This window comes from Hyla sarda, chromosome 3 (genome assembly GCF_029499605.1).
Source record: "Hyla sarda isolate aHylSar1 chromosome 3, aHylSar1.hap1, whole genome shotgun sequence".
Classification (NCBI taxonomy): Eukaryota; Metazoa; Chordata; class Amphibia; order Anura; family Hylidae; genus Hyla; species Hyla sarda.
The window spans coordinates 72,737,262-72,756,414 of record NC_079191.1 but is presented as its reverse complement, the minus strand read 5'-3'; the positions used below and the strand labels follow the sequence as shown (position 1 = coordinate 72,756,414).

General features: G+C 42.0%; 1 protein-coding gene across 19 annotated transcripts in view; it reads right to left on the bottom strand.

Annotated features, from left to right (window-relative positions):
- Nucleotides 1-19,153, bottom strand: part of KLHL29 (kelch like family member 29) — a 917,635-nt gene that overhangs the window by 180,172 nt on the left and 718,310 nt on the right. For all 19 annotated transcript variants that reach the window (XM_056564303.1, XM_056564304.1, XM_056564322.1 and 16 more), the window contains one exon: nucleotides 8,140-8,278. In XM_056564303.1, the coding sequence (XP_056420278.1) occupies nucleotides 8,140-8,278 (139 nt within the window). The remainder of the gene's footprint in view (nucleotides 1-8,139; nucleotides 8,279-19,153) is intronic.

Genomic DNA, 19,153 nt, shown 5'->3' with positions numbered 1-19,153 from the left:
GCGCAGCGAGTAAGAAACAGCATAGCATTATTTAGTGTTATAAATACTGCTGTTCAGCCGATCACTGCCGCAGCAATGTAATGCCTCGGCCAGTGATTGTCTGAGGGGCAGTATGACTCTCTGGGCCATAACATCATTCCAGGGCCAAGTGTCACGATTTCAGACAGGAAGAGGATCACAGCCGGGCACCCTGTTCACTTCAACAAAGAGAAGTTTCAATACCAGATGCAAGATAGGTATGGCACTGTTTCTAGAAGAAAGCTGCAATTTTACTTTTAATCCTGGACAATCCTTTTAGGTTGTCCCTTTTGTCAAGTGACATTTTTATGTAGCCCAAAAAGTACTGAGTTTCTTTGAAACTTTTCCGCCTTATTGCTTTATTCATAAGAAAGTTTCCTTTTATGAAGAAAGGATAAATCTTGAAAGTACTGTAAGAATAGGAAGAGAGAGAATAAAAAAAGATTTGTTTGGAGACAGAAGATGCAAAAAAAAAAGGGAAATAAAAAGAAATGGCGTGTTAAAATAAATAAATAATATCAAAACCGGTTGGTATACTTTTCAGCATCATCTATCAAATGTTTCATTATAAATCAAAAGATGTCTCTCTCTTTCTCCTTCTTTGGGTTATTGTCACGATGCCGGCTGGCAGGAGGTGGATCCTCTGTGCCAGAGAGGGATGGCGAGGGCCGTGCTAGTGGACCGGTTCTAAGACACTACTGGTTTTCACCAGAGCCTGCCGCAAAGCGGGATGGTCTTGCTGCGGCGGTAGTGACCAGGTCGTATCCACTAGCAACGGCTCACCTCTCTGGCTGCTGAAGATAGGCGAGGTACAAGGGAGTAGGCAGAAGCAAAGTCGGACGTAGCAGAAGGTCGGGGGCAGGCGGCAAGGTTCGTAGTCAGGGGAGATAGCAGTAGTTCTGGTACACAGGGTATAAACACACAAAAACGCTTTCACTAGGCTCTAGGGCAACAAGATCCGGCAAGGAAGTGCAAGGGAGGAGACTAGATATAGCCAGGAAACAGATGGGAACCAATTAAGCTAATTGGGCCAGGCACCAATCATTGGTGCACTGGCCCTTTAAGTCTCAGGGAGCTGGCGCGCGCGCGCCCTAGAGAGCGGAGCCGCGCGCGCCAGCACATGACCGCAGGAGACGGGAACGGGTAAGTGACCTGGGATGCGATTCGCGAGCGGGCGCGTCCCGCTGTGCGAATCGCATCCCCAACGGCCATGACAGGGCAGCGCTCCCGGTCAGCGCTGACCGGGGAGCTGCAGGGAGAAAGGCGCCGTGAGCGCTCCGGGGAGGAGCGGGGACCCGGAGCGCTAGGCGTAACAGTACCCCCCCCCTTAGGTCTCCCCTTCTCTTTATCGGGTAACTGCCTCCCCTGGGATGAGGACACCGGGAAAGGAAGGAGGGATTCCTCAACGGCAGGCAGAACCGCAGGAGTAGGAATGGGGAGAGAGGGCAGAGGGCGAGACCTGGCACGGGGCAGTGTGACACCAGGACGGGGGCCATGGGGTGGCACAGAGGCTTGCCTGACGGGACTGGGAGGGGGGGAGGGGCATTTCCTGTGGCAGGCAGAGTCCTTAATGACCTTAGGGGGACCGGATACAGGAGGAACCACAGGGTCACGGCAGGGAGTACTGGGAACCGGTTTTAGACAGTTCTTGGAACAAGAGGACCCCCAACTCCTGATCTCCCCAGTGGACCAATCCAGGGTAGGGGAATGAAGTTGAAGCCAGGGAAGTCCAAGGAGAATTTCCGAGGTGCAATTGGGGAGGACCAAAAGTTCAATCCTCTCATGATGAGATCCGATGCTCATAAGAAGGGGCTCCGTGCGGAAACGTATGGTGCAATCCAACTTGGCTCCGTTGACCGCGGAAACGTGGAGTGGCTTGACAAGACGGGTCACCGGAATGCGAAATTTATTCACTAGGGACTCTCGAATAAAATTTCCAGAAGCTCCAGAGTCCAGGCAGGCCACGGCTGAGAGAGAAGAGCTGGCTGAAGCAGAAATCCGCACGGGTACCGTGAGACGTGGAGGAGCAGACTTGGAACCAAGAGACGCCACACCCACGTGAGCTGGGTGCGTGCGTGCGTTTCCCAGGCGTGGAGGACGGATAGGGCAATCCACCAAGAAATGCTCGGTACTGGCACAGTAAAGACAGAGATTTTCTTCCCTGCGGCGATTCCTCTCTTCCTGGGTCAGGCGAGACTTATCCACTTGCATGGCCTCCTCGGCGGGAGGCCCAGGCGTAGATTGCAACGGATACTGTGGGAGAGGTGCCCAGAGATCTAAGTCTTTTTCCTGGCGGAGCTCTTGGTGTCGCTCAGAAAAACGCATGTCAATGCGGGTAGCTAGATGGATGAGTTCTTGCAGATTGGCAGGAATCTCTCGTGCGGCCAGCACATCCTTGATGCGACTGGATAGGCCTTTTTTGAAGGTCGCGCAGAGTGCCTCATTATTCCAGGATAATTCTGAAGCAAGGGTACGGAACTGTACGGCATACTCGCCAACGGAAGAATTACCCTGGACCAGGTTCAACAGGGCAGTCTCAGCAGAAGAGGCTCGGGCAGGTTCCTCAAAGACACTTCGGATTTCCGAGAAGAAGGAGTGTACGGAGGCAGTGACGGGGTCATTGCGGTCCCAGAGCGGTGTGGCCCAAGACAGAGCTTTTCCAGACAGAAGGCTGACTACGAAAGCCACCTTAGACCTTTCAGTGGGAAACAGGTCCGACATCATCTCCAGGTGCAATGAACATTGCGAAAGAAAGCCACGGCAAAACTTAGAGTCCCCATTAAATTTGTCCGGCAAGGACAGGTGGAGGCTAGGAGTGGCCACTCGCAGCGGAGGAGGTGCAGGAGCTGGCGAAGGAGATGATTGCTGAAGAAGTTGCGAATGTTGGCGCACAATGGTGGACACTTCCGACAGCTGGTGGGTTAGATGGGCGATCTGTCGGGCGATATCAGAGACAACTGGCAGGGGAACCTCAGCGGGATCCATGGCCGGATCTACTGTCACGATGCCGGCTGGCAGGAGGTGGATCCTCTGTGCCAGAGAGGGATGGCGAGGGCCGTGCTAGTGGACCGGTTCTAAGACACTACTGGTTTTCACCAGAGCCTGCCGCAAAGCGGGATGGTCTTGCTGCGGCGGTAGTGACCAGGTCGTATCCACTAGCAACGGCTCACCTCTCTGGCTGCTGAAGATAGGCGAGGTACAAGGGAGTAGGCAGAAGCAAAGTCGGACGTAGCAGAAGGTCGGGGGCAGGCGGCAAGGTTCGTAGTCAGGGGAGATAGCAGTAGTTCTGGTACACAGGGTATAAACACACAAAAACGCTTTCACTAGGCTCTAGGGCAACAAGATCCGGCAAGGAAGTGCAAGGGAGGAGACTAGATATAGCCAGGAAACAGATGGGAACCAATTAAGCTAATTGGGCCAGGCACCAATCATTGGTGCACTGGCCCTTTAAGTCTCAGGGAGCTGGCGCGCGCGCGCCCTAGAGAGCGGAGCCGCGCGCGCCAGCACATGACCGCAGGAGACGGGAACGGGTAAGTGACCTGGGATGCGATTCGCGAGCGGGCGCGTCCCGCTGTGCGAATCGCATCCCCAACGGCCATGACAGGGCAGCGCTCCCGGTCAGCGCTGACCGGGGAGCTGCAGGGAGAAAGGCGCCGTGAGCGCTCCGGGGAGGAGCGGGGACCCGGAGCGCTAGGCGTAACAGTTATTCAATAGAAATAATAGAACACAAATTCAAGATTTCATTCATTTTTTTCTTTAAGAAGAAAACTTATGAAGAAGACAGATGTGACAGCTTACTGAATATGCTAAAATTTACTTTCACAGAATCTTCAAACATATTTTCCATCTGGAACTTACTACATTTCTTGGATTTTTTTCCCTAATACTCTGTGATGCACAAACAAAAGAATAAAAAAAAAAAAAAAAAAAATTTATGTATGAAAAATATCAAGTGTTTCAAAATATTCAAATAAAAAAAATGGATCAAAATCAGATTTTTTTTAATGAATGGAGTGGCCTTAAAGGGGTACTCCGGTGAAAACCTTTTTCTTTTAAATCAACTGGTGGCAGAAAGTTAAACATATTTGTAAATTACTTCTATTAAAAAATCCTAATCCTTCCTGTACTTATTAGCTGCTGAATACTACAGAGGAAATGATGACATCACGACCACAATTCTCTCTGCTGATGTTATTATTATAATAATAATAATGCTTTATGTATTGTTGTCCTTATTGGGATTTGAACCCAAGGCCCCAACACTGCAAGGCAGCAGTGCTAACCACTGAGCCACCAAGCTGCCCTTAGCATACATCTGCTATGCATGTTACTAAAATGGACAGAGATGTCAGCAGAGAGCACTGTGCTCGTGATGTCATCAGTGTTCCAAAAAGAACAGAATTTCCTCTGTAGCATTCAGCAGCTAATAAGTACTGGAAGGATTAAGATTTTTTTAATAGAAGTAATTTACAAATATGTTTAACGTTCTGCCACATGTTGATTTAAAAGAAAAAAGGTTTTCACCGGAGTACCCCTTTAAAGAGATATTCTCATCATCAAAAGCTATCCTTTATCCCATAACTAGCCGATCACGATAACTAGCTGATCTGCAAAAATCTGGCGGTGCGATCGCTAGGACCTCTACGCTTTAAATGTTCATAGGGCCATGAGAATGAACCAGTACTGACAAAACAAAGAAGGTGATACACCAGCACATAGGTATATAATACTAATAATAATAATAAAATGATAATAATAGTTTTAAAATATATTTTTTTATGCTTAGTCACATGGAAATGTTTCTATTTGTGAAGAAAGAAAAGGGTTTTTCATACAGTGAAATTTTATATCACCCAGATTTAAAGGGGTACTCCGGTGGAAAACTTTTTTTTTTTTTTTTTTAATCAACTGGTGCCAGAAAGTTAAACAGATTTGTAAAGGACTTCTATTAAAAAATCTTAATCCTTCCAGGATTTAATAGCTGCTGAATACTACAGAAGAAATTATCTTCTTTTTGGAACACAGAGCTCTCTGCTGATATCACGAGCACAGTGCTCTCTGCTGACATCTCTGTCCATTTTAGGAACTGTCCAGAGAAGCATATGTTTGCTATGGGGATTTTCTCCTACCCTGGACAGTTCTTAAAATGGACAGAGATGTCAGCAGAGAGCACTGTGCTCGTGATTCAGCACAGAGCTCTGTGTTCCAAATAGAAAACAATTTCTTCTGTAGTATTCTGTAGCTAATATGTACTGGAAGGATTAAGATTTTTTAATAGAAGTCATTTACAAATCTGTTTAACTTTCTGGCACCAGATGATTTAAAAAAAAAAAAAAAGTTTTCCCCCGCAGTAACCCTCTAACTATTTATCTTTTTTATTCAGTAAACTGAGCTAAATTTATAGGAAACATTCTGCACACCTAGAACATAGTAGAAGATTTTTCTAGAGGTCTACATTAAAGACAATTTCATTGTTGTAACATTTCAAAGAAACATTAGGGTGCAATTGTTTTTATACATTTTTACCTCATGAAAAAATGTCAGCAACATATTTTCCAATAATTTTAATACAAATGTATTACTGTACACGTGTTTACAACTATTTTTCAATGTGACTTTAACATTATATATGAAATATTTGAATTATTTTGAAATATTATTATTATTATTTTGTTCAGCCATTATTAATATTGAGCTTTGTATTTTTAATTTTTTGTGCATTAAAAGCCATAAATGTCTGATGAATATGGGTCCCAACTAAAAGGGAACTTGTCATCACATTAATGGTTCCCAATCCATGAGTCAACTGGGTGGTCTCCAGTGAATTTTTAGCATTATTTGTTAAAATCTAAATAGGACAAAAATTCTATGCTTTAATATGCAGACATATAGTTAAATGATAACATTTTGGTTCCCTTTAGCAACTTCTAGTCAGAGCCTATTGCATACTTTTTATTATTGCTTCCAATGCACGAACAGTATGCAGTAAGCTCCTAAGCTCAATTTAGTGGTGGCTGCAGGTAGACTGGATTTCACTACTATGTCTATACAGGTTCTGTATTAGGAAAAAGGACTCTAAAATATGTCAAATTCATCTCTACCTAAAATGACATGGTAGTAAAGGCAGCGTTGGGCCTACTCTTCCATTCCACTCTTCCCCGTGTGATGTCACGCCCCGCCCCCTCGCATTGACTTGCATTGGGGGGGGGCGGAGCTTGACATCACACGGGGGCGGAGTCGTGACATCACAATACTCTGTCCCCATGGTCGGGAGGTATAAGACTTGATCATCCAGCGCTTCCTACAGTGCTCACAGGTGGGTGCTGCATGCTAAATTGTAGGGGTCCCCCGCAATCAGACATCTTATCCCCTATTCTTTGGATAGGAGATAAAATGTCTTAGAGCCGGAGTACCCCTTTAACAAAAACAAAATAAAAATTCTGGGCCGCTATTAGACCAATTCTGACAAAACTTCCAACTATTTTGAAGAGGGCTGGCTAGATAAATGTACCAATATATTTTTCAACTGGGAAGAGTGATGAATTTCATCCACTAAGTGATAAAATAAATTGAATTTCAAAAGCATAAACACAGAGGAGCGGGAAGATTTTTTTTTTTAACAGAAAAGGCTAGAGGGCTCCATCCATTGCTATTATCTATTGAATAAGTAGCCTCTGTACTTTTAGGTGATAACAACCATCAGGCGCTGCTGTGAATATTAAGCCCCAAACACAGCCAAACAAAACATAGGGTCACAGGGAATTATCCAAACTGATAAAAACAAAAACAAACAGACAAAAAAACTCTATCACCCCCATTTTTATACTCACAAAAACATACACCATCAAAGGCCAACTATATGTAACGTCAAAACAGAGTTAAATTTAATACAGTCAATGGAACCATATCACATTTTATACACACACACACACACACACACACACATCTATCTAGAACAGTCACAGGAATAGATATATATATAAAAAAAATAAAAAATAAAATAGGGACCAGATGCATCAATCTCCTGAAAGGGAAACGTCACTTCTACAGTGTTAGTTTGAAGAAATGCAGTATTTCTCATAGCAAGCAATGGTAACATATAAATGATGTCTTCACGGCACACGGCCACCACCCTCCTGCTCTGGCACTCAGTTCAGGGCCACGCTGCAAAGCAAAGAATGCACGAGGGTTAATTTTTTTCAAAACTTGAGAAAAAAATAGGTGTTATCGCTATTTAAAGAATTTTTTTTCTACTGTATCTTTCTATTCTAACCTAGGTTGTATTTTTTTTTCAGCGAATCTTGTAAAAAAAAATAAAAAATGTTGAAAACATAAAACTGGGTAATGAGAAATAAAAACAAACATTCCTCAATGGGTTACAAAGAAAAAAAAATGTCATTGGGAGATAACAGCTTCTGTCTACACGATCCGACCTTGCTGTCAGTAATAGCTTTTTCTAGGCAGATATTACACTTAATTAAGGGAACATACGATTGATTTTTGATGCTATCTGTATATATATTTTTTTCGCTAAAGACAATTAATTTCATGCGTGGGGGTTGCACTAAGTTCAGCGATAGAATATGACTGCAGAATTATTCTATAAATTGGCTACAGAGGAAATTAGCTAGGGACCTGGAAAGGACTTTTAGTGTCACTTATTCTGAACGTTGTTTTTGTGCTTTCGCTGTTTTTGTTGTTTGTCTAAATAATCGGCATGACGCTAACAAAGTCAGATCTACGTTCTAATTATGGCAATGCCGGGGCCATGCATTTAACCTTTAGAGAGTCAGGCGGATGTTTTATCTTAAGGCAGGAACGGGGGAAAGAAAAGCCTTCATGTGGGTGGTAGATGCTAAACTTGGCCACCAGAAATAATTGCTTTGCAGGAGTCTGACAAAAAGTGTTCAAGGATTTCAATTTGAAAAAGTACATTCAAGAAAACTGGAAAGAATGGCTACTGGCTCTGTGACAAGGAGATTCATTCTTCACAGACCTGTAAGAAAGGGAAGGAAAAAAACAAAAAAATGTAAAATAAAAAAATGTAAAAATAAAAAATAAAGCCACACATATGCGCCCTACAAAAGAACAGACCAGATCACAGCTGGAAGGGAGGCAAACCTTTTAATCAGGTCCTTGAAATACAAGCTGCAGGAAGCTAGAATATTTTGATGGACTTCAAACTCTTTTCCTTCAACAATAATTTTCAGGTCTGTAAACTCTTTCGATCTGCGCTGCTGGTTCAGTTCCTTCAACATTTCTGCAGAACAGAGAAGACAGACATTGCCAGGGTTCCAATTAAGACTGAGCTATTTGTTTCTTACTTTGTTTCTTTTATAATGTAGAAATTGAAGAATAAACAATTGGAGAAAATTTGGACAACCAGTGCTCACCATAGTAACCAATCAAACATTTCCAAAAATGCCCTAGCCAATTTGAATGTTTTGGAGGTCTTGCAATGGACTCTTTGCTCGGTGGAAAGGGCCTATAGGCCCACTCAGATCAGACCTCAAGATCCACTCTCGACTGCACCATATAATGAATAATATATATATCATAATTTGAGAATAGTGACATCAGTGGACCTGTGTCACTTAATGTAGGACAATCAGCCAATTTGAATGTTTTGGAGGTCTATCAATGAACTCTTTGATCAGTGGAAAGGGCTTATAGGCCCACTCAGATCAGACCTCAAGATCCACTTTCGACTGCACCACATAATGGATAATATGAATTCGATTGGTTGCCGCAGGATAGCACCAACATGTAACTGTGTGATGGTTGTCATCTTTATAAAGATATATAGGTAGTTAAATCTTATATTTGGCAAGACTGGACGGTAAAAGAGGCCACAGACACCAAGTGCAACAAGAAATAATCCCACAAAATAAATAAATAAAAATACAGCAAAATTGGGCAATAAAGCACAAATCAGAACCTTCAAGGAAACAATATACATACGAGCGGGAATGAAACACAATGTCATTAAATTGCTATTGTTAATACATTTAGGAAAGAAAAAAGAAAGTAGCAAGGCTTTACAATACTTGTCCATTTGCAAATTCTATTCAGTGCTTTTGGGTCTTACCATGTAAACATTACATTATGAGGCACAGTATGAGCAGGTTGTGTTTCAAAAGGATTAAAGACCTGTGGGAACAATAGATCTTGGCTCGCGTGTATTTGCAGAAAAGTTAATATTCAGCGTACATCAATGCAAGGCAATTATATTTAATGGAAACAATTATTTATAAACAAATCAATTACAGTTTGTGTAATTAATTTCTTGGAACAAACAATCCACCTCCAACCAGATCAGATAAATAAGAATTGCAAAGTAAAAGGCTCTTTCCTTTAAATCATTAGGGGCCACAGCTCTCTAGACAAAGGAAAAGTGGGGCAGAAAGGTGGGTAATGGAAGCATTGAGATGACCTTAGCATATTCAGAAACAATTGAAAGTTGAAACATAGCGCTCAGAAGAGGACCTACCTTGCGGATTGAATCCTGATGTCATAGGCTTTGCATGGAGATGAGCAATATCAGAGCAACAATGTCACTACAATCTAGCAGACCCAAGCGCAGATTCATTCAAGATCTTATGGAAATTAATTATTTCTAGTTTATAGTCGTCACTGTTGGCCTCAATGTTCTCCACCGAACAGGCCTCATTGCATCTTGTCCATATTGTATTCAAAAACACTATGTCAGATTTCATAACTATATGGCACAATTCTGAAATTGGAAATCTGCCTAAAATCTCTTGTTGAATTTTATACAACTATACAGTAGTAGAATATACAGATAAGTTTCAATGTTTTTCCAGTTTGGTGCTTTTAAAGATTACTTGTTCACCTCGGCAAAAGTGTAATTCTAGAGTCTCAACAGGCAATTTCAGGCAAAAGTCCAGAATTAGCCTTAGTTCATGGAAAATGCTATATAGTATGATTAGCCATAAGACTAGTCAATATAGCTTTCATGTTGTTGACCTGATGAGAAGTTAATATTTTCCATAGATGATCGCTCAAGTGGATGTCAATGTCAATATCTATAACGTTCCTGTAAAGTGGCCCAAGTCTACAACCAGTCTTCAAAAAGAGTATTTTTTCCATTTAGCCCAAGATTTGCCTTTTCTTGGAAAAAAAAAAAACAGGCCAGGATGGTTAGCAGAACGAGCTGATATTGTATAATGTCCAGCAAGAATTAAGTAAAATAAGAAATATCGTTCAGGGTCACATAATTGTTTAGTATTAGCAAATATTTTTAGTTTTGTCTTCTCAAATGGTGACTTTATTCTCACTAAAGTCAAACCCTAGACCCTCAAACAGATACAGACCTCCCCAATGACCCCTAAACAAATACAGACAACAGACCAAACTCTAAACCATAAACAAACCAGACTTCCTAAATAAACCCCACCTATCATCCAGACCCCAGAACAGACTTCTTAATACACACCAGAGACCAGATCTTTTAACAAATAAAGACCCATGACCGGACCCCAAAATACAGATCCTAGCCCAGACTTCTAATTACACATTCCAAACTATATTTCCTGAATAAATAGACCCCATACCAGACCCATTTTAATCAGGGATCAAGTCCTGGGAAATACGTTTGGGAACTCACCCAAGATTTCCACTCAAGGGCTGGTCCTGCAGGACTCTTGTTAATGGGAACAGTGTTCCTGCTGTTGAAAAAGTGCAGAAACTCCATTCCCATGGGTTCCTGCAGAACTTGAGCCCTGGTTTTAATTCTTTTTTCACTCCCAGAAGCCACTGCAAACAATGTCCTTAGGCAGTCTGCAGCAGCAACAGTAAGTGAAGCAAGCGAAGTGAAGGAACTGGAGACTCCCCTGCTCTTCTGGCAATACGGTAAGTCTTCCCTTTCTCAAAGAGACTCGACAAGTTTTCTAACAGTTCAAAAAAATATGGCTAATATCAAAGAATACTGAATTATTTGTTACAGTCTACATAGAAGGATATCAAACACATTCATTTACTGAAGGCCCTAATGGTATGGCTACCTCCACATGATACATGGGATTAATCAAAGAACTGAACATTTCCACGTAGCTTTTGTTGAGCTAAAAAAGTAAAAAAAAATAAAAGTGAAGCAACAGAAATCTTCCAGTGTATCATTACAAAGCCTAGGTAAGTAAATGTCTGCTGGCGAGCTTATATATATTTAATAGAAACATGGCAGTGCCTGAAAGGCTAATTATTCTGTTGTGAAATGGGTCAGTGTACTCTGGAGAGTGAGGAGATGATGAGAACACTTGTGAAATAACAGTGCCTTTTGTCATGCTCAGTGTGGAGCCCGAAGACTATTTCATCCTATGGGTGCCGAGCGTTTTCATGTCCTCTAATCCTTTATTTTTGTGCCGAACGTAAATCAACTTGACTCTCGGTGTGAAATTGGAAGCGGCTTTGGTTTAACAAAAGCAATGATTCATGTTTTATTATGGCGCTATAGAAGATACATCAGTGTCTCAGCACAATAAACAATACATAGTACTGCATGTACAAAAAGGGCCCGAGCCAAGGGGCCCAAGCAGTATCCTCAAAAACTAAATGATGGCTACAAATACAGACGATTTCAGACGGTCCATCTCTACTGTACTTACATCTCAGGAACCTAAAGGACCATGATGAGTGTGCTCCTGGTACCATATGGATCTCGCATATTATTAGGATACACCAGTGGTCTTCAAACTATGGCCCTCCAGCTGTTGCAAAACTGCATGCCATTGGCTGTCCGGGCGTGCTGGTTGCTGTAGTTTTGCATCATCTGGAGGGCCGCAGTTTAAAGACCATTTTTTATTCTGTGGGTCATTCTTCTGACACCATGCCAGTTAAAGAGTAAGGGGTGTACAGTGCGATTTACCCTTTATTGTTTACTCAGATACAATTCTGTACATATGGTTGAGGCTGTTTCTGGAACTACAACTTGGTCCTACTCACATGAATGGTATAAAGCTGCAGTACCAGGCACAGCCATAGTCCTGTGTACGATGCTGAGCCTGCGTAGACGCTGAGCCCACCGGAAAGCTGGGCCCCCATAGAGGATAGACTTTAGGATAACCTCTCAACATTAAAGACTGTATACGAGAAGAATAAAGAAACGCACTCACCAATTCGGGGACATTAAATGGCAGCTTTATTTGAAGGAACTCAAGACATCAAGAGACGATGAACATGCAGCGTTCCTAAGCAGCAGGAAGTCAGGTGAGTGGGCGAGTGGAACGCAGGTGCGTTCCACTCGCCCGCTCACCTGACTTCCTGCTGCTTAGGAACGCTGCATGTTCATCGTCTCTTGATGTCTTGAGTTCCTCCAAATAAAGCTGCAATTTGATGTCCCCGGATTGTTGAGTGCGTTTCTTTATTCTTCTCGTATACAGTCTTTCTAAGTGACTTTATTCTACGCACCCCATATATCGGGACCAAGTCAGTTACCAGTTATCCTAGCAGACCGTGATCATTTGCATGTCCCAGTAGTGCCACCGCTTCCTCTGCTTTACGTGTATATGTCTCAACATTAAAGTCCTGGCAAACCCCTGGGATTTCAGGTTAAGAAAACCCATTCCCAAGTACCCTAATAAAGGTGTATTCCCATCTCCATAAGATGGCTCCTCAGCACACTCCGGCCTGCTTGCAGATGCTTGAAGTGATCAGGAAGCCAAAAACTGTTGTTTTTCTGTAATTTTACCAGAGGGGGGGGGGGAGGGGGGCTTAGGGGGTCTCAGCAATAAGACAATACTCTTTTACGGAAAAACATAATAGATGTTGTCCCCTAAAATGCACCTAAATACATGGCCTGATGGATATACAACACCTTTTTCCAAAGATCCGTCCAGACCAGACATGGTTAATAATAACACAATTACATTCCCAGTAAACCTAAAACTACATTTGCATTGATGAAAATAAATGTGGACAATTCTGAGCCAGGGCTTGAGGCAAAGATACACACAGTAGAAGAAAAAGACTGTAATGAATGAGACAAGAACATGTACTGAACACTGGAGCATGAGCAGAATTCTCTGCCGGAATCCTTTAGGTCTGTATTTAAAGCCCCTTCGCACATTCAGAGGCACATTAATTATTTTTTTATGCTCTTTATAGGAAACACCCAAAAATAAAAGGGGTGGGTTTTATACGGTTTTAGGGGTTACGACACTGATGTCAAAAGGAAATACAGCACCCTACAAAAAATCCAAAACATACGTTAAAAGTCCACAAAACAGAAAACAGGTTCAAACAAGATCCACCAGGGTCTGTCTAGCCCAGAAAACCACTAGGGAATCCAAGGGTGGGCACAGGCTCAAACATAATAATGGAACCCAAAGGATCAGCAGAAGACAACCACATTTGGAGGTGGCATTGGAGCTAATCCCTTGCCCCTATGGCCTATTTGATTATTCACAAATAACCCAATAGGTCTTATAGATAATATACATGTTGTGTGTAATCCACGATTGCAACATACAACACAATAACCAATAGAAGTGTCACATCAGGCAGAGATATGTGCAACCCTGAGCAGCCTCTTTCCCTGCTTACTTGATGATCTACCCTAAGATATACATCTCTAGTTAGTCCCTACATTGGATAAGTGCCGGATGTATCAATGTCAAAAAGGCTTTTGAGCCTTAAAAGAAAAAAGTCATTTTTTGTACTTTGACGATTTTTTAAATCAATTGTTCAGATGCTTTTTTGACCAATTTTTAAATAAAGCAAACGCTTTCATGCAATTTGCAACCAACCATTCTTTGGGGGGCAAAAACTGGAAAAAAATGTAAAGTACCTGCTGTTTTTCTATTGACTTCATTAGAACTCAGTATAAAAAACAAAAACAACTACTGTGTGTGAACATAGTCTGAGAGGAAAACATTATTTGGACTTATTTTTAGCCTTGACTGTTATGCATCTTACAACAGTATTACCACAAGTAGAAAGATAGATACATGGCTGCATGAACTATGATATGAATGTGGAGATTGTGCAGTAAATAGTTAAAATCCAGTTATTAATAAATATTGTGAAGAAGCTCTCGGAGACTGCCAGAAGGACATCCTTAGGCTATAATACAGTTTATAGCTAGAGAGGGAGAAGAAATCCATATGCAGAAAGCAGTTTAGGGAGCAGAAGTTTACAAAAAATAAATGACTTGTGTCAAAGGTTAAGGTCGTAAAGCCGAGGAAGTGCCAAATGTAGGAAAAGCCAGCGGCCTATAGTTATTAACGTTTCTCCAAGTATATAATGACCTATTCCAAGAAGATGTAGCCCCTCGGAAACCTGTGACTTGTCGCATTTTCCCAAGACTTCATCTCTGTGGGTTGGTATAACCATTACTTATACCCTTTTTATTTATACATTAACCTTTAAAAAAAATGTTCTATAAAACTAAAAGATAAATGTTGCCTTTGGCCGGCAAAAGACGTGTTTTGGGACTGAAGAACTGTAAAAAGCAAAAAAGATTAAAAAAATATATTGCCCAACACTACTCGACAATGTGTCCCCATCTGACACAAGGAGAGGGTGGCATCACGACACCGAGGTAGTTATATCAGTAAGACGCATAGTGCAGGAGAATAAATGGGGAAAACTAATTCTCCCAGTGTCTCCTATGACAACCCTGACCTAATGGTGGCATAGCACCAGAACTGTTGTCATGGAGCACGGTACTTTATCGGGAAGCTTGGATACAAGAGGGAATTTATAATCAAGTAACAAGTTATAAATCAAGTGTGTATACAGGCAAAGAAAATTACCTTTATTCCAGGTGATCGAAATCCCAAAGAAGCATGGAGATATAGAAACAAAGTAACTTTTATTCTATACACCAATGACGGGTTTCGTGGTTTGTACCCCATCCTCAGAATGGCATACTACTTACATACCGTTTGCTGTCTATATATTCATTCAAATGAACAAACAAACATAGCCACCAAAGAGTCATTGGTGTATAGAATAAAAGTTCATTTGTTTCTATACCTCCACTCTTCCTGCCAATTCTTTGGGGATTCTGAGCTCCTTTCTTTGCCTGTGCACAGTACTTATACAAGACAACCAGCGGCTGTTCCTGAGACCTTCTGGCTTGAATGGACCCCCTCTGAAAACTATGTACTGTAAAAGGGGTGATAGGTGTACTTTTCTTATGCTCAAAGTGAGCGGCTAATCTATAGAACCTGCAAAATCCCTCTAAGGGGGATCCCTATATTTTAGGTAACGCACAAGACGCCATCCTCTGACCTTTTTTCCTTATAGGTAAAATAAGTGTTTCTGTTAAATATACAGGAAAAGGGATAAGTGTCTGATTGCCACCCAATGCTATCTCCAAAACGGCTCTCCCTGTGCATGGAGCACTGGGGTCAGCATGCAATCCACACACTGTCTATGGAAGTGCTGTAGATATACGAGTGTTGTACTTATGTACCTCTGGTGCTCCCATAGACAGTGCTTGGAGCGGGTACTTGAGTACCGTATTTGTGTATCTCTGGTGTTTCCATAGACACTGCATGGAGCAGAGAATTGAGTGCTGTAATTGTGTATCTCTGGTGCTCACATAGACAGTGCATGGAGAAGGAACTTGAGTGCTGTACTCATGTATCTCTGGTGCTCCCATAGATAGTGCATGGGGCAGGTACTCTAGAACTGTACTCGTGTATCTCTGGTGCTTCCATAAACAGTGTATGGAGCAGGTACTTGAACACTATACTTGTGTATCTCTGGTGCTCCCACCGAAAACTTGTGTATCTATGGTGCTCAAACAGACAGTGCATAGAGCAGGCACTCTTGTGCGCTGTATTTGTGTATCACTGGTGTTCCCATAGACAATGCATGGAGTGGGACCTCAAGCGCTATACTCTTGTACCTCTGGTGCATGGAGCGGGTACTGGAGCGTTGTATTTGTGTATCATGCCGACCCCAACGCTCCATGCTCCCCGTTCTGGAGATAATGGGGGTGGGGGGGGGATCTACAGATAAGTCTAAAAGCATATACAATAAAAAAAAAAAATACAAACAAATACTGAAACAAAATTAGGAAAAATATTTATCATAATCTGGATTTATTTAATATATATATATATATATATATATATATATATATATATTATACATTCTTTATGAGATGGACTGAAAAATGTATTTATCTTTGAAGAAAGTTTTCTCCTTTCGGAACTGTACCGAAACAACTTTTTTATTCTTTTCATATTACAATACCGCGATCACGTGACTTTCCTTTTGACCTCACGATGCAAGTTTTTTGCACCAAAGCCTAACTAAAAACTCCCTTGCTATTTCCTTTTTCTTCCTCTGCCGCTTTTTTGTAGCTAGTTTAAAGTTAATTCACTTTTCGCTAATGTCTCCCAGCATTAGCGGATGTCCCTCTGTGGAGCCCGGGAGAAGTTTTGTTGATTCAGTATGTTGCTTCTCTCCGTGCCATAAGTTTACCGTGATTGGATTTAGCTCAGGGTCAAATAAAAAAGAATTTGTGTGAAAATGAATGGGGGAAAAAAAAAAAAGAAAAGTATGTAAAAAAAGGCTGCAGTTTACTTACAAAGACAACCTGCGGTTTCCATATAATCCCTCAGATTTTCTCTTTAAGTAAAGTGGAACCTCTGCCAAATAAAAGGAGCAAATGAATTCTCAGAGGGAATGGTGGAAAAAAAGAAAAAAGCAAAGTGAATTAGTTTACAGACTATAAATATGTTTAGATTCCCTCTAATCTGTGTGTGGAAGGAGATGAATCCTAATTCCACTTAGCAAGTAACAGTTCTTGAAAGACAATTATTTTGCCTTTTCGGTTAAAGGGGTACTACGGGATTTTTTTTTATTTGACTATGCTACAAGGGCTGTAAAGTTAGTGTAGTTCATGATATAGTGTCTGTACCTGTGTGTAATGCTGGTCTCGCAATTCTTCTGCGATTTTTGCCCCAATGTTTATTTTTAACAGCATATAGTATAGTAGTACAGTATAGTAGTTATATTCTTGTATATAGGAGCAGTATTATAGTAGTTATATTCTTGTATATAGGAGCAGTATTATAGTAGTTATATTCTTGTATGTAGGAGGCAGTATTATAGTAGTTATATTCTTGTAAATAGGAGCAGTATTATAGTAGTTATATTCTTGTACATAGGAGCAGTATTATAGTAGTTATATTCTTGTACATAGGAGGCAGTATTATAGTAGTTATATTCTTGTAAATAGGAGCAGTATTATAGTAGTTATATTCTTGTACATAGGAGGCAGTATTATAGTAGTTATATTCTTGTAAATAGGAGCAGTATTATAGTAGTTATATTCTTGTATATAGGAGCAGTATTATAGTAGTTATATTCTTCTAGAAGGGGCAATATTTTCTATAAATATATAAAACTCAATGTGTGTATATGTGTGTATGTGTGTATGTTCCAGCATCACGTCCAAACGGCTAAAGATATTAACATGAAACTTGTCACTTATATGTCATCAACAAACATAGGATTGGTAATTTAACCCTTACCCACCCCCATTTGCGAGAGTCAGGGTTTTAATTTAAAGTCCCATACAAATCTATGGGAAATATATGTTACTGCATAACTTCCAAACAGCTGGAGATATTTCAATACTACTTGGTCACATGTTACTTATATGTCAAATAAAAATAAATAATAGTTAAATTAACCCCTAACCTGCCCCCATTTGTTTCAAGTCCCATGCAAGTATATAGGACTTCTGGTGCCTTCCTCCACAAGCTCCGTTCTGCATCTCCTGGTGAATGTGTCCTGGTGAATGCGCCTGCAAGCCACACCCTCCCTGAATGCCATGTCCCATCTCACAAAGACACGCCCACCGTTTAAGCCACACCACTTTTATTTTCAGCTTACAATATCTTTACCACAAAGCAGCCCGGGATATGAGGATTGTAAATGAGGATTTGATATGGGGATGGGATATGAGGTCGGGATATGAGGATGGACTATGAGGACGGGACATGAGGACGGACATGAGGTCAGGATATGAGGTTGGGAAATGAGGTCGGGATATGAGGACGGGATATGAGGTCAGGATATGAGGTCGGGATATGAGGACGGGATATGAGGACAAGATATGGGGTCGGTATATATGAGCTCAGGATATGAGGATGGAATATGAGGACGGGATATGAGGTCAAGATATGGGGACGGGATATGAGGTGGGGATATAGGGATGGTATATGAGGACGGGACATGGGGGCGGGATATGGGGTTGAGATATAAGGAGGAGATATGGAGTCAGGATTTAGGGACGGGATATGAAAACAAAAGCTTCCTCCTTTGTTGCTTTCCCTCCCCCACAAGGATAAGGTAGGTAAAGCCCGGCAGCGCTGGGTACCCAACTAGTACTAGATAAATTCTTGTACATAGGGGGCAATATTATGCAAATGAAGGAGCAGTTTAATAGTTGTAATATTCTTGTACATAGAGGCATGTAGTAATTTAGTAGTTATTTATCTATAGGGAGCAATATTATATTAGTTATATTTACAATATTATAGTAGTTATATTTATTTATAGGGGACAGTAATGCAGCTATTATAGCTGGTGTAGTATTAATTTTGATTCATCAGGCCAATGGCTATGTTACGCCGAGCGCTCCGGGTCCCCGCTCCTCCCCGGAGCGCTCGCTACACTCCTCTCACTGCAGCGCTCCGGTCGGTTCCACGGACCCGGGGCGCTGCGATACCGCCTCTGGCCGGGATGCGATTCGCGATGCGGGTAGCGCCCGCTCGCGATGCGCACCCCGGCTCCCGTACCTGACTCGCTCTCCGTCAGTTCTGTCCCGGCGCGCGCGGCCCCGCTCCCTAGGGCGCGCGCGCGCCGGGTCTTTGCGATTTAAAGGGCCACTGCGCCGCTGATTGGCGCAGTGGTTCCAATTAGTGTTTACACCTGTGCACTTCCCTATATCACCTCACTTCCCCTTCACTCCCTCGCCGGATCTTGTTGCCTTAGTGCCAGTGAAAGCGTTTCCTTGTGTGTTCCTAGCCTGTGTTCCAGACCTCCTGCCGTTGCCCCTGACTACGATCCTTGCTGCCTGCCCCGACCTTCTGCTACGTCCGACCTTGCTTCTGTCTACTCCCTTGTACCGCGCCTATCTTCAGCAGCCAGA